At 31.3% G+C, this 13,454-nt stretch overlaps 1 protein-coding gene across 5 annotated transcripts in view; it reads right to left on the minus strand.

The window, feature by feature from the left end:
- Window positions 1-392: 392 nt before the first annotated feature.
- Window positions 393-13,454, minus strand: part of TTLL7 (tubulin tyrosine ligase like 7) — a 144,814-nt gene continuing 131,752 nt past the window's right edge. For 3 of the 5 annotated variants that reach the window (XM_043575426.1, XM_043575423.1, XM_043575425.1), the window contains one exon: window positions 393-5,194. In XM_043575426.1, the coding sequence (XP_043431361.1) occupies window positions 5,074-5,194 (121 nt within the window). In that variant the 3' untranslated portion in view covers window positions 393-5,073. Of the gene's footprint in view, window positions 5,195-5,982; window positions 6,142-13,454 lie in introns of those variants that run through there. The other 2 variants (XR_006296630.1, XM_043575424.1) reach the window with 2 other exon arrangements.

Genomic DNA, 13,454 nt, shown 5'->3' on the forward strand with positions numbered 1-13,454 from the left:
TGAGGCTTAGTATGATGTTTTAACGATGACAAAATGATAAAGTCTTAAGAAAAATAAACTTCATAACTAAGATGCTAGTATAATTCTATTCAGATTAGTAATACTTTGTTATAAGGAATGACACTAGAGACATATGAAAATATCATTTCTAAATTTTAGAAAGGTTTGCCTTTCAGCTAACTAGGAAAAGAACTGACACCAATTTTGTTTACTCGACCTGACTTTAATAGAAGGTAACGTTATCCCCATAGTGCTATTGCTGTCTACACAGCAGAAGAAAATTACTGTGAAAATATATTTCATCACCCGAAAGCTTAATTGACCAGTCTCCTCCACTACTAAAAACACGGTGTGTATGTGTAAAACAGAAATAACCATTTGATGACATGTTGTAGCTTTCTTATGTTAAACATTTTTTATTATAGTAATTGAAATAACTTCACCATACAGATATCACATGCTAAAGCATGACAATGCAATAGTAATTGCACATTGTGTTGACATTTCAAGCATATTTTCTGTAACAACATTTGCATTCATACACAGGTAGTAAAGCACATGGGGGATAATTTGAGTCATGATTCATGGTAGCAAAATGTATTGCTTTCAAGCTATTCTTGAAACCCAGAATCTTCAGCAAATCTATTAATATTCGATATTGTAGCGTGTACAGCATTAATTGGATGAACCAACCAGTTCAGGACCAAGAACTGCCATTGTTAGCCTTTGAAAGAGAAATAAGAGCATTATCTGATTACTTTCGCAAAGTAAGCCTTCTTACTTATTTAAAAAATATTAGCCTGTTGAATAATGATTTTACCAACAGTTTTCAAGTTAGTAGGGATGGATAAAATAAAAGTTTTATGTAGCCCTTCTTAGATAATACAGCCCAGTTAATACAAAATGTGTTACCCGAATCATTTTCCTTCAATATACCATACACCCATTTATGACATGGCGAAAAATCACCAAAAAAGGGCAACAATCTCAAAGAGTGCAATGAGTTTTAATATACTACTTTTTGGTTGCAAGGTTATTCTTTGTATCCATACATCTTGCTTCAAATGGTCTAGACAATCCATGCTTTCTAGGCATAGAAACTTGGTTCTTAAAAATAGCAGATGAATAGAACTTGATCTAAACACATTTTATCTAAGTTTTACTGTTGCCGAGGCAAAAATACACCACCATAAAATACAAGGAAAACCAATATTTAAAAGGCAGCAGATATCTTTTCTTGACCTTCTCCACGCAAAGGTCAAAACTTCAAAAGGAGCTTAAAGTGAAGAAGATGAGGAGAAGCAAAGAAAAAAGGAAGAAATAAAAAGCAGTGTAAGAAATAAAATTTTCATCATGAATATATTTTTAATTTTTTAATTTATTTGTAAGTACTATTAACCCAAAATATTTAGATAACTAATTCAGAACTTGCAAACATAAATTTCTCAATTTAAAGAGCAAAGCCAATTTTCAAAAATTAAGTCACAGCAACACAACTATTTGAAGTTACACTTTTTATTGCTTAGCCCTTAAAACTAGGTAAGCTAAGATTTGAAATGTAAATTAGCATTACAGAAAAGAAAAGGAAGGTATTTTCTGTCACTCTTCTCGAGGTATTTGCTATTATTTTTAAAGAATACCCTTTTAAAAATGAATCAGTGCTTTACAGAAACCTAGAAATAATAGTTTATGCAACTATCAATTTTTGTTACACTGAAAAGGTCAAATAATGTGTATGTTTAGATTTAAAAGAATTTTACATAATGGCTTTGACATGCTAAAGACAAAAGCTCTTGGATTAATTTATATTACAATGTGAAATTTCAAGTTAGATAACTTCCAACTTGAAATTCTATAATCATATGCTTTCCAAATTAAAAAAAGAGAATTAGAATGAAATCCTTGATGTCTACAAGCCACTATCATCTAGTTGTTTGTAAATACTACATGAAAAGAAAATTGAGTGTTTTTTTGTTTGTTTCTGTCTGAGTTTGGCTCATTTTAGTTTTAGGGAGGAGAAATTAGTAGGCAATTTTTGTGTAGTTAGACCTAATTTAGACATATGGAAAAAATATGTATAAGTCTTTGCATCTGGCAGAGGTTATTTCCATATTTGATCCTGTTATAGCTTCATTTTCATACACACAAGGTAAATGAAATGCTAGTAAAATAAAATTTGTTGCTAATAAAAATAAATAAAAATATGAATCACAATAGTTGGATTACATAAAGAAAATGCTAATTAATTACAATGCTTGATAATTAAAGTGAAAACAAATCTGTAATCTCATACCATATTCATAGATGATGATTTAAAATAAAGATTGCTTTTTATATAATTCTGGAAATCATTGCAATCATATACAGTTCTGGAAAGCATTCTGATCTTAGATTAACAGAATGAGTAGAGATACGTTTTCTCTAACAGAATGAAAATACACTTTCAACTTAAGTAACCCAAATTCCCTATTAAAAACTCCTGTGAATATTCAATAACTTCTGGAGTTTTTCAAATAAAGTTATTTTCTCTCCTGGAAAAGAGAGAGAGAGAGAATCAGACCCGTACTATCACTTATATTAATATGTTTTAACCCTATGAATAAAAAATTTATAATAAAAACTAAGGAATATTTTATACCTCTAAAACATTTCCGTGGCCGCTAGAGACTTTCATGGTTTACTAGTGTATCTTCTCTTCTTAGTTTCTCATTAGGGAATAAGCACTATAGCAACCATAGTCCACAGCATACCAGGTAGCATATATAAATAATGAGCACATGGCTTTTATTCATAACTTTATCACATCAAACTAGATCAGTATAAATATGCAAATGTGAGCAATAAAATTCTGGTGCTCAAAAAAAGCCAGCTCTAAGTAGCTAGAGAAGTGAAATTTGTTCATTGGGTAGTTTCACACATTTTAACTTACTTTTGGTTTTTAAATTGTGTGTGTGTGTGTGTGTGTGTGTGTGTGTGTGTGTGTGTATGTATGTGTTTTCTAGGGGGAGAGGGTTCATCCCCATGTTAAACATTCTTCTTTTTTGTTTTAAATAAAAATTTTAGTCCTCTATCACTAAGGACGGAAGTTCCAAAGCACCCACTCTAGCATAAGAAATAACCATTTTGATTTAAATTAATGCAAGTGAGTGACCAACAAACTGGGTTGATATCATATACCAGACACTTGAAATTATGTCTCATTCATGGAGAAATCATGAATTTAAAAGAAAGATGATTAAAAAAAATACTTCATGAAAAGACCCACTTGCTGATCACTCTTAAAATGATTTTGTAATATCCCAATTTTTACATTATTAATTCTAAGAAATCTGCAATGAATTTAGTAATTCACAAAGTGGAGTCACAAATACTCAGAGTTAAAATGTAACTTCTTTTATCCTGACATCCTCATCCTCTTTTTCCACAAAGATAATAACAAATTCTTCTTTGGGATGCATCTAGCAAGGAAAAGTATCTATTGGAATATGGATGTTAGGTAGTCATAAAGAATCAAGTAGCAATAATTTAAGGAAAAACCTATTTTAGCCTATCACAGCCTCAGAATATGGCTCTAAAAGCAAAATGTATCTAACTTACAACTTCAGGTTGCTAATTATCCAATTTGTAAATTAAAACCAGACAGTTTGCCTCTCTTAAGTTCTCCTGCTTTGGGGCCATTTCTTGATTTACTGAAAACAGTTTCTAGGATAGTAAAAGGTAAAACTTTCCTACGTTTTGCCAATAATTAGCATCTGTGAGAAAATAAGACCGTTGGGAGAAGTTTAAACAAACTTCTAAAAGATGAATATCACAATTTCTAAGGACTTCCATGTCAATGATACTGCTGTGTTGATACTTTTATGGAAAACTGAATGCTCACCCATCGTTTTTGAAACTGTAAGCAAGAAAAGGAAGTAAACTGCTAAGAAATTCATGCGGAATAACTTTACACATGAAGAAAACTTCATACTCTATTTTGATTTTTGAAAATTCTTAAGGGTACATCCATGACTAATAATATTTAGTAATCCAAATCTTCCATTTGCAATAATTTAGATTATTTTCTATGGTACAATGTGAAACTCTTTATTAGACTTTGCAATGTTAGTTGGTCTCAACATTGAGAGACTTGTAAGTGTGACATATTACCCTATAACTCCAAAATGAGTTTGAAATGTCAACTCTTCTACTTCTGAAGAACAGAAGAAATTGTATTTAACCATATGTACCCATTGGAGATATACTTTCCAAATAAAAGTGAGTGATATGAGATACAAAAATCAGATGGAAAGATTTTGTTATTACCATCATTTTCTGTTCCTTTATGTGACTCCCAATGAAACATAAAAAATGAAAGCTAGTTTATGTTTTGTTTACTTTAACCCACTGGATTGTCTTCCATTTTAGATCATTATATGATCTTACTAGATCCTTACTGAAAATGTACATCATCACAAGTAGCTAAATTTTCATATGGAGAAGTAAAAATGTTGGGAATTTCAGGTTGGGATTTTTATAGTAGTTTGCAGTGTGCTGTAGTAATGATAAACCCGTCTTATATTTAATCCTATCATCAAGCAACACCAGGCTTCTAGCTTTGTTTTTCATTTTAAATGGCTACTATATATAAGAGAATTAATAAGGTATTATACTATTAATGCTTTTTCAAGTCAAAAGATGTGTTGTCTAGAAAATAATTTAACACTGAAATGGGATCTTCAAGATCAATTCTGTTTTATATATTCTGCAGCAAAAATAACATTTCTAGTAGGAACGTATTAATTATAAACCTAGCAAATTCTAGACATTCACATATTTGTGTAAACAATTTTAGCATGGTTTATTACATTTCCAGAAAGGTTAAGTCTTATATCCAGTTTTCTGCTAATTCTTCTTTCATATATTATAATAAATATATATGTATTATTTGAGTGCACATGTGTATATATTTTCACACATATATGTCATATATACATAAAACAGCACTTAATGGTCACTTTCTTTGCATGTTTAAATTGGAGGGAAAAAATGAATTGCTATTATGCATAATCCATGGTGATCTTCCTTTCTGTTTCACAAATGGCCATATCGGGACGTAAACAAAACATTGGAGCGAGTCATTCCAGGTGAACTGTATTTCAAGGTGTAGGTTGGTGTTCTCATGAAGAATTGTGTACTTCCTGGTAATAAATACCTATAAATGACAGTTAAAAAGTTATACTTTCACAAACAAGTTAATATGAACATGTCTCACTAAAGTGTTCTTGGTTAATACTTTATATATCCTACATGAAAAACAATACTATAACAACAATGCATTCAACATAAAAAATGCCCTCTCCCAGACTGAGGTGGGGAGGTGGGAAGGTGCTCATAAAAGCCTTACCTAAAGAGCTGCCTATAGATGCAATATATGACGATCTCAGTGTCCTAAGACATCCCATATAGGGCCATTATACTCACATGCTAGGAAACTATTTGCATGGCTCATGTTAATTTGGAATTCATTGTTAATCTCTATAAATAATGTGTGAAACTAGTCAAATATTTCTTAAAAGTATGTGATATGAGAATTTGGCTAGCCACATTAGTAATAATTGTTTGTTTCAAGGATGTTGGAACCACTAGTTATAATTTAAAAACATTTCATCAATATATTAGGACTAAGGCAATCTAAGAGAAAAATTAAAGATTAAAATTCATAACTATAAAATTTATATTCCTGGACCACATAGTTCTTATGGTAACAGAACACGAAAAACAATCATGATTACAGGTTACATGCAATCCTTGCAGCCAAACGTATTTGAAAATACGTGAATTATCCAGTTTTTAGAACAATATAGTGTATATACTATATATGATATAATATCTCCATGGGGGCTTGGGGCAGCATCCTGAAATCAAATCATTAATATTTCTGTATTTAAATGTATGCATACTTACAATAAACAGGATGAAAACAATAAATAACTTCATGTCAATTCAGGTCAGGTCAGATTTGCCAATAAAAAGGTTACTCTTCCTTTTTAGTTTTCAGAGATTTGAGAATAAGGAATTGTAAACAAGAATGTGCACCTGTATAATTTGTTTCTCTCTGGAAAAACTTTGATTAGCATTAGGCCACTCCAATCTATATATCTAGAGAAAAATGGAAATCCACAAGGAAATCCACATGAGCAAATGCACATAAACATAGCTATTAAAAGTATAAGTCTTGGTAATGATGAGAAGGACATGGTATAAAGTCAGGACAAAGACATCTATGAGGAATTTCCAAAACTATAGTCAGCAATAGAAGGAGGTTTGAAATTTTTGAAAAAATAAACAATGGTAGAGCATCAACTCATTTATTTTTTCACTTGACTTTAGAACAGCAACAGTATCACACTTCCAGAGATACACAAAGAAACTGACAGCCAAGAGTACAATTAGCTACCTATTCTACATTAAATAATGTTGATAATTACTATACCTCTGTGTCAACAGAAAATTACACTTATAGTTGTATTATATGAATTTTATAGAAGAATATGAATTCATTATGATCAAGTTGCATACAGCATTCAAATTAAAATGGAAGAATTCTCTATAATATTCATAAACATCACTTTATCATGAATTATCTAATAATATCCTCTAAATCTATTACCTAGTACCACAAACTATAAATAATTGCTCAAATCATTAAGTTAATAGAGCAGTAAAATAATACAACAAACCAAATTAAATCAAAATTGCACAATGGGTGATGAATAATGAAACAATTGATTTCTCACATCACAGATTATATAAATTATTTTCTTAATATCACTTGGGTAATTTATATGGATTAATTATTATGTCAAGAGCTAGTGGAATCATGATGATTAATCTGATGTCTTCTGTCATGAAAAGACTCCCTTCCTATCTAAGGCAGAGGTGCAAAAGAAAATAAGGTGTTTGACCAAAACCCACTACTTTGTATTGGTTGAGAGTTATTCTTCTACTGAAAATGCATCCTGATTATATTGATAATTTTCAGAGTAAACAATAATTTCTACCAACTTCCTTTTGAAGAATTTCTGAGCAATAGTTACTACTGACATTACAATAACATCCACATATCTGTTTGAGTTAAAGATCTCCATTCCGCAGATGAAAAAAATAAAATAAAATAAGAACACGAAGTCCAGGGGTAGCTATACTATTTTATTTAACCTATGTAACATTTAGTGTTTTCTGTGTGCTCACCACTATTCCAATTGCTTTGCAAATATTAACTCATTTACTTCTCAGAACAATTCTATACAGTAGATATTATTGTATGCTTCATTTTACACATGAATACACTAAAGCATATGGGGGTCAAATGTCTTGCACACAGTTACACAGCCAGTTAATGGCAGAGCTCAGATTCAAATCCATGTGCACCAACTCCACAATCAGTGCTCCTAGCTCCTGTATTATATGGCCATTTCTCTGTGTGAATCTCAATTTTTAAACCAATGGATACAATGATTATACTCAGTTTTTCAAAACTATGAAGTGTAAAATAACCTAGAAAGTAGAAAAAATTATACATCCACAAACCTAAACTTTTTAATAGAGGCAGAAAAAGCTAAAATGAAACTTTTTCTGAGGAAAAAAGTTCAGTATGAACTAAAAAAAGCATATGAAATTACATTGAAAGAAACACTTTGTTTCCCTAAAGCAAGTGCTGTGGGATATTTTAAAGCATAACAGGGAAACACAATGGATTATATGCCTTAAAATCTCCATTAATATCTCTTGTGAGATTCCACACTAGCTGAACATCAAAGATTATTTTTGAAATGTTCTTTGCAATGATATTAAATAATACAATTTGATCATTTTTAGCAAGAAGAAGATCTCTGGGAAGTACATTTATAGCCTATATATATCTATCTAAAGATTTTGTGTTAAAGCACCAAAAAAATGTGAAAAGTTTAGTTCTACCTTTACTCTAGCTTACTCTTGATGTACAAGAATAGCTAATTTGTAGATACCAAGGAAAAATACCTCACACTCATACCCTCACTTCTCATCTCTGAGGCTAGGTGTGCACAACCTCACATATCCATCACATAGACATAAAACATGTATTTGTCTAATTTCTACTTGACATAGAATTGGTTGGCCTGTCAATGCCAACTTATTGCTGACCACGGAGGATCTCTGGAATGTGAGCATTACAAGACTGGTAGGGAATTAGCCTTGAAAACTTAAGCTACACCCACCTTCCAAGATTGTCCTAGAGTAAGATCAGGGCCCCTCAGACCCCAAAATAAACTCAGCTTCTAGTTTGGGGAACAAAGGTAAATGAAGCTCATCATAATATTTTTCCTGTGTTTAATTTTTTTCTATTGTGGTAAAAGATATATGACATGGAACTTACTAGTTTTATCATTTTTAAGTGTACAAATCAGTGCATTAAATACATTCACAATGGTTGTGTAACCATCACCGCGATATAGTTCCAAATGTTTTCATCCCAAACAGAAACTCCTTGCCCTTAAACACGAAATCCCCATTTCCTCCTCCTCCCATTCCGTGGTAACCTCTATTCTACTGTCTCTATGAATTTGTCTAGATATTTTCTAGATACCTTATATAAGTGAAATCATACTATACTTGTCCTTTTGTGTCTGGCTTATTTAATTAGCATGCTTTCAAGGTTTGTCCATGTTGTAGCATGAGTCACAATTTTACTCTTTTATATAGACTATTTGAATAATATTCCATTGTATGTATATATCACATGGTGTTATCCATTCATCTGTTGGTGGACACCTAAGTTGTTTCCACCTTTTGGCTATTGTGAATAATGTTGCTATAAATATTGCTGTACAAGCATCTGTTTGCGTACTTGTTTTCAATTCTTTTGGGTTTATACTGAGGAGTGAAATTGCTGGGTCATACAGCAATTCTATATTTAACTTTTTGGTCAATTACCAAATTGTTTTCCATAGCAGCCACATCATTTCACATTCTGAGATAGCAATGCATGAGGGTTCCAACTTCTAAATATCCTCACCAACACTTATTATTTTGCATTTTGGGGATAACAGCCATCCTAATGAGTGTGGATTGTCCCATTGTTTTAATTTTGATTTGGGGTACGGGGTGGGGGAAGCTCTAGTCCCACTTCTGCCATTGCTAGCAATGTGGATTTAGATAAGCTATTTAACCTCCAAGAGCCTCAGTTTTCAGTTTTCTCTTCTGAAGAGTCCAATAGATTCTGCCATGCCTGTTTAATAGAGTATAGAGCCAAAGAAATAGTGCACAAAGGTGAAATATTATTTATGTGTTATGAAATAAGCCTCACTAGGCAAGGCTACCCCTGTTCTGAGATAGATGTTTCAAGCTATCTTGGCCTAGGGTACCATAATGGTACCATGTCTTTAACTCAATTATATAGTACACATCTGAAAATGTATAAAACATAAATGTCTAGCTTAATGAATATTATAAAGTGATTACTTGTAAAATTGATACCCAGGTTAAATAACTGAATATTCCTAACATTCCAGAACCCTATACTATAGCACCCTCCCTCCTTTCCAGTATCTTCCCCATTTTTTTTATAGACTGTTCTGATTTTTATTAGAAGTTTGTAAGATTTTTCTAAAAATTTTACACAGGTTATGCAGGCTGCAAATACCTTCTTCCATTCAGTGGCTTGTTTTTTAACCCTCTTAGGATATATTCTAATGAACACATATTCTTAATTTTAATGTAGCAAAATCCATTTTTTCATTTATGATGTGCACTTTTGGTCCTATTTTTTATAATCTTTGCATACCTCAAAGTCATGAAAATATTTTACTATATTATCTGCGTAATCTTTGGTTTTGCCTTTCACATCTGTATAGTCAATTCACTGGAAATGATTTTTGTACATGGTATCAGTAAGTTCAAGTTTCCTTTTTTTATTACTATTTAGAAACCTAATTGCCTCCACACTATTTTTTAAAACAAATTTCTTTTTGCCCATTTGTCATAAATCAAATGTACCTCCCTTTCTCATAAATCAAGTCTCTATATATGCCTGGGTCTACTTATGACTTTCTGAATGCTTCCGTCGGTCTATTTATCTATTTGGCAATATTACACTATTAAATTAAATTACTTTAACTTATTAAAAGTCTTAGTACACTACAGTTAATAAACCCTACCATTTTATTTTTCTATTTCAAGAGTGTCCTAACTATTCTTGGCCCTTTGCTTTTCTATATAAATGTTAGAATAAGCTTTGGTCAAATACTGTGCCCCCCCCAAAAAAAAAAATTTGTTGGAATTTATACTATGATTACACTGAATTTAGAGATGTTCAGATCTATGTGAGATGTGACATTTGATGATATTGATTCCAATGATGAACAAGGTATATCTTTCCAGAGTTTACATTTTCCTACCTAAAAGTCTTACACATTTTTGTTACATTTATTCCTAAGTATTAACTATTCTTTGATGCTACTGAAAATAATATTGTATCTAAAATTTCATATTTGAGCTGTTTATATAGAAAAAATACAATTGATTTTCTTGACCTTGATTTCATTAAAACTATTAAATTTACTTAATAATTTATCTGTAGATTTATTTAGATTTCTATGAAATAATCATATCCACTAGCATTGAGTTTTACTTTAGTGCCTTTTATTTCTTTTGCTTGCCTCATTGAACCAGCTAGGACCTCTAGTACAGTAATAAATAGAAGTGGTAATAACAGGCAATCTTGTCTTGTTCCTAATCTCATAAGGAAATCCTTCAACATTTCATCATTAGGCATGTTGGTTGTAGGTTTTTTGTAGTTATTCTTCATTAAATTAAAGAATTTCCCTTTTGTTTCTAGTTTGCATTTTTAAAAAAACATGTACCCTGAATTCTATCAAGTGATGTATATGTATCTTTTAAAATGATCTTTTATCCTATAAAAATTACATTAGGGGCGCCTGGGTGGCGCAGTCGGTTAAGCGTCCGACTTCAGCCAGGTCACGATCTCGCGGTCCGTGAGTTCCAGCCCCGCGTCAGGCTCTGGGCTGATGGCTCGGAGCCTGGAGCCTGTTTCCGATGCTGTGTCTCCCTCTCTCTCTGCCCCTCCCCCGTTCATGCTCTGTTTCTCTCTGTCCCAAAAATAAATAAAAAACGTTGAAAAAAAATTAAAAAAAAAATTACATTGACCACTTTTTACTGTTATTGCACCCTTAAATTGAAGCAATAAACAGAAGTTGGTCATGATACATTATCCGATTTAAAGTTTCTGGGTTCATTTTGCTAATATTTCATTTAAGACTTTTGCATCTACATTGGAATAAGATTGAGCTGTTACTATCCTTTGCCATAATGTCCTGGTTAGGTTTTAGTATCAAATGTATGGTGGCCTCATAAAACAAGTTGGAGAATGTTCCCTCCTTGTCTGTTCTCTAGATGGGCTTAATAGAATTGGATAGTGAAAACCTATGAATCTAGAGTGACCTTTGAGAGGGTTTTTAATTACTGATTCAATTTCTTCAATAGTCAAGACTATTGAATAATTTCTATATAAGACTTCCTAACACGAAGTTGTGTCACTTTTGGTAATACATATGTCTTTTTCCAGGAATTTGTTAACCTAATCTCAATTACCAAATTTATTGGCATGAAATTGTTTCTGTTTTCTTACAAAATTTTCAATGTTTGTAGGATCTGTAGTAATGTCTCCATTTTTGTTCTTGATGTTAACTATTTCTGGCTCTTGTATTCTTGATCAGTCTCACAAGTTGTTCATCAATTTTACTAGTCTTTTCAAAAACACATTTTGGCCAAGTTAATCTTTATTGTTTGTTTCATTATTGTTAATTTCTGCTCTCCTTTCTCTGTATTCTTTGGGTTTATCTTAATGTCATTTTGTCATTTTTCAAAATGGTTACTGATATCATTAAATTTGTGCCTTCTTCTTGCCTAATGCCAATTTATATAAATTGTCTATAAATATGCCTATAATAATGATTTTTTATATACTGCAATTTTTATTATAGTATTTTTGTTATAAATCCATTCAAAATATTTTCTTATGACCATTAAGATCTTTGATCTTCTTTGATTCATCAGTTACTTAGAAGCATAATTTTTTTATCTTTCAAAAGTATGGATATTCCAATTATAATCTTTGCTATTATTTTCTAGTTTAATGGCATGGGGTCTGAAAAAAAACTCTGTATGAGTTAAGTCTTGTGAAATTTGTTGAAATATGTTTTGTTATTCCACTATATGATTGATTTTTGTAAAAATTCCTGGTGTGCTTGGTATTTTATATTCTGAGATTATTAGATTCACTTCTGTATATGACAGTTAAGTCATATATATGACAGTTAAGTCTGTTATATTGTTAAGATGTTCTATATCTTTAATTTATATATATAGATAGATAGATAGATCTCCATCTATGGTTGTAGATCTATTTTTCCTTGTAATTCTGTTAACTTCTGCTTTGCAAAACATCTGGATGACTGTTACTCCTAGGAATCTAGGGGTATCCCCATCTTTGGCAGACCTTGAACTGCTACTTTTTTCCCTTAGGCCCATGAGTCTATCAAAAGTACTACTCAGTACTGGGGCACCTGGATGGCTCAACTGGTTAAGTGTCTGACTTTGGCTCAGGTCATGATCTCACAGTTTGTGAGTTCGAGCCCTGCATCAGGCTCTCTGCTCTCAGCTCAGAGCCTGTTTCAGATCCTCGGTCCTCCCACCTCTCTGCCCTTCCCTCACTCTCTCTCTCTCTCTCAAAAATAAACATTAAAAAAAAAAAAGTACTACTCAATACTAACAAGCACTCATTATGTACCCAATTAACTCTCCAATGTCTTCAAGCAAAGGTATCGGTATTTTGTCTAGCTTTTCTAGTTCATATTAAAAGGAAGATTTGTCCAAAAACCTAGTGCTCATTACTGAAGGCAGAAGTTTGAACTCAAAATGTTTTGAAATAAAAATGTTTTTAGCCATGAAACACCTTGTGAGATGAGCTTATATGGAAGCTCAGTATATGAAATATAGAAACACATTTTAATTCTAGTATCCTGGAGATAGAGAGAGAGAGAGAGAAAACATATATATATATATATGTATATGTGTGTGTGTGTATATATATATATATATACAATAGATATATATGAAGTATGAAATAAAGTATTGAATAATACTTTATTATAATAATTATATAATAAATATTATATAATAAATATAAATATAAATAATTATAATAATTATAATAAAGTATGAAAATAAACATATGAAATATGTTATCTCTATTTTCTTCTCTTTTAATTTTATAGATAAATGAACTAAACTTATATCTCCTCATAAAGTATTTAGGTATACCCCATACATTATTTATATTAGGTATATATTAAATTATAAATATTAATTTATACTTTACTAGGTAACTTAATAAATGAAATTTATCTATGCAT

The sequence above is a fragment of the Prionailurus bengalensis genome, chromosome C1 (assembly GCF_016509475.1).
Source record: "Prionailurus bengalensis isolate Pbe53 chromosome C1, Fcat_Pben_1.1_paternal_pri, whole genome shotgun sequence".
In the NCBI taxonomy this organism is placed as follows: Eukaryota; Metazoa; Chordata; class Mammalia; order Carnivora; family Felidae; genus Prionailurus; species Prionailurus bengalensis.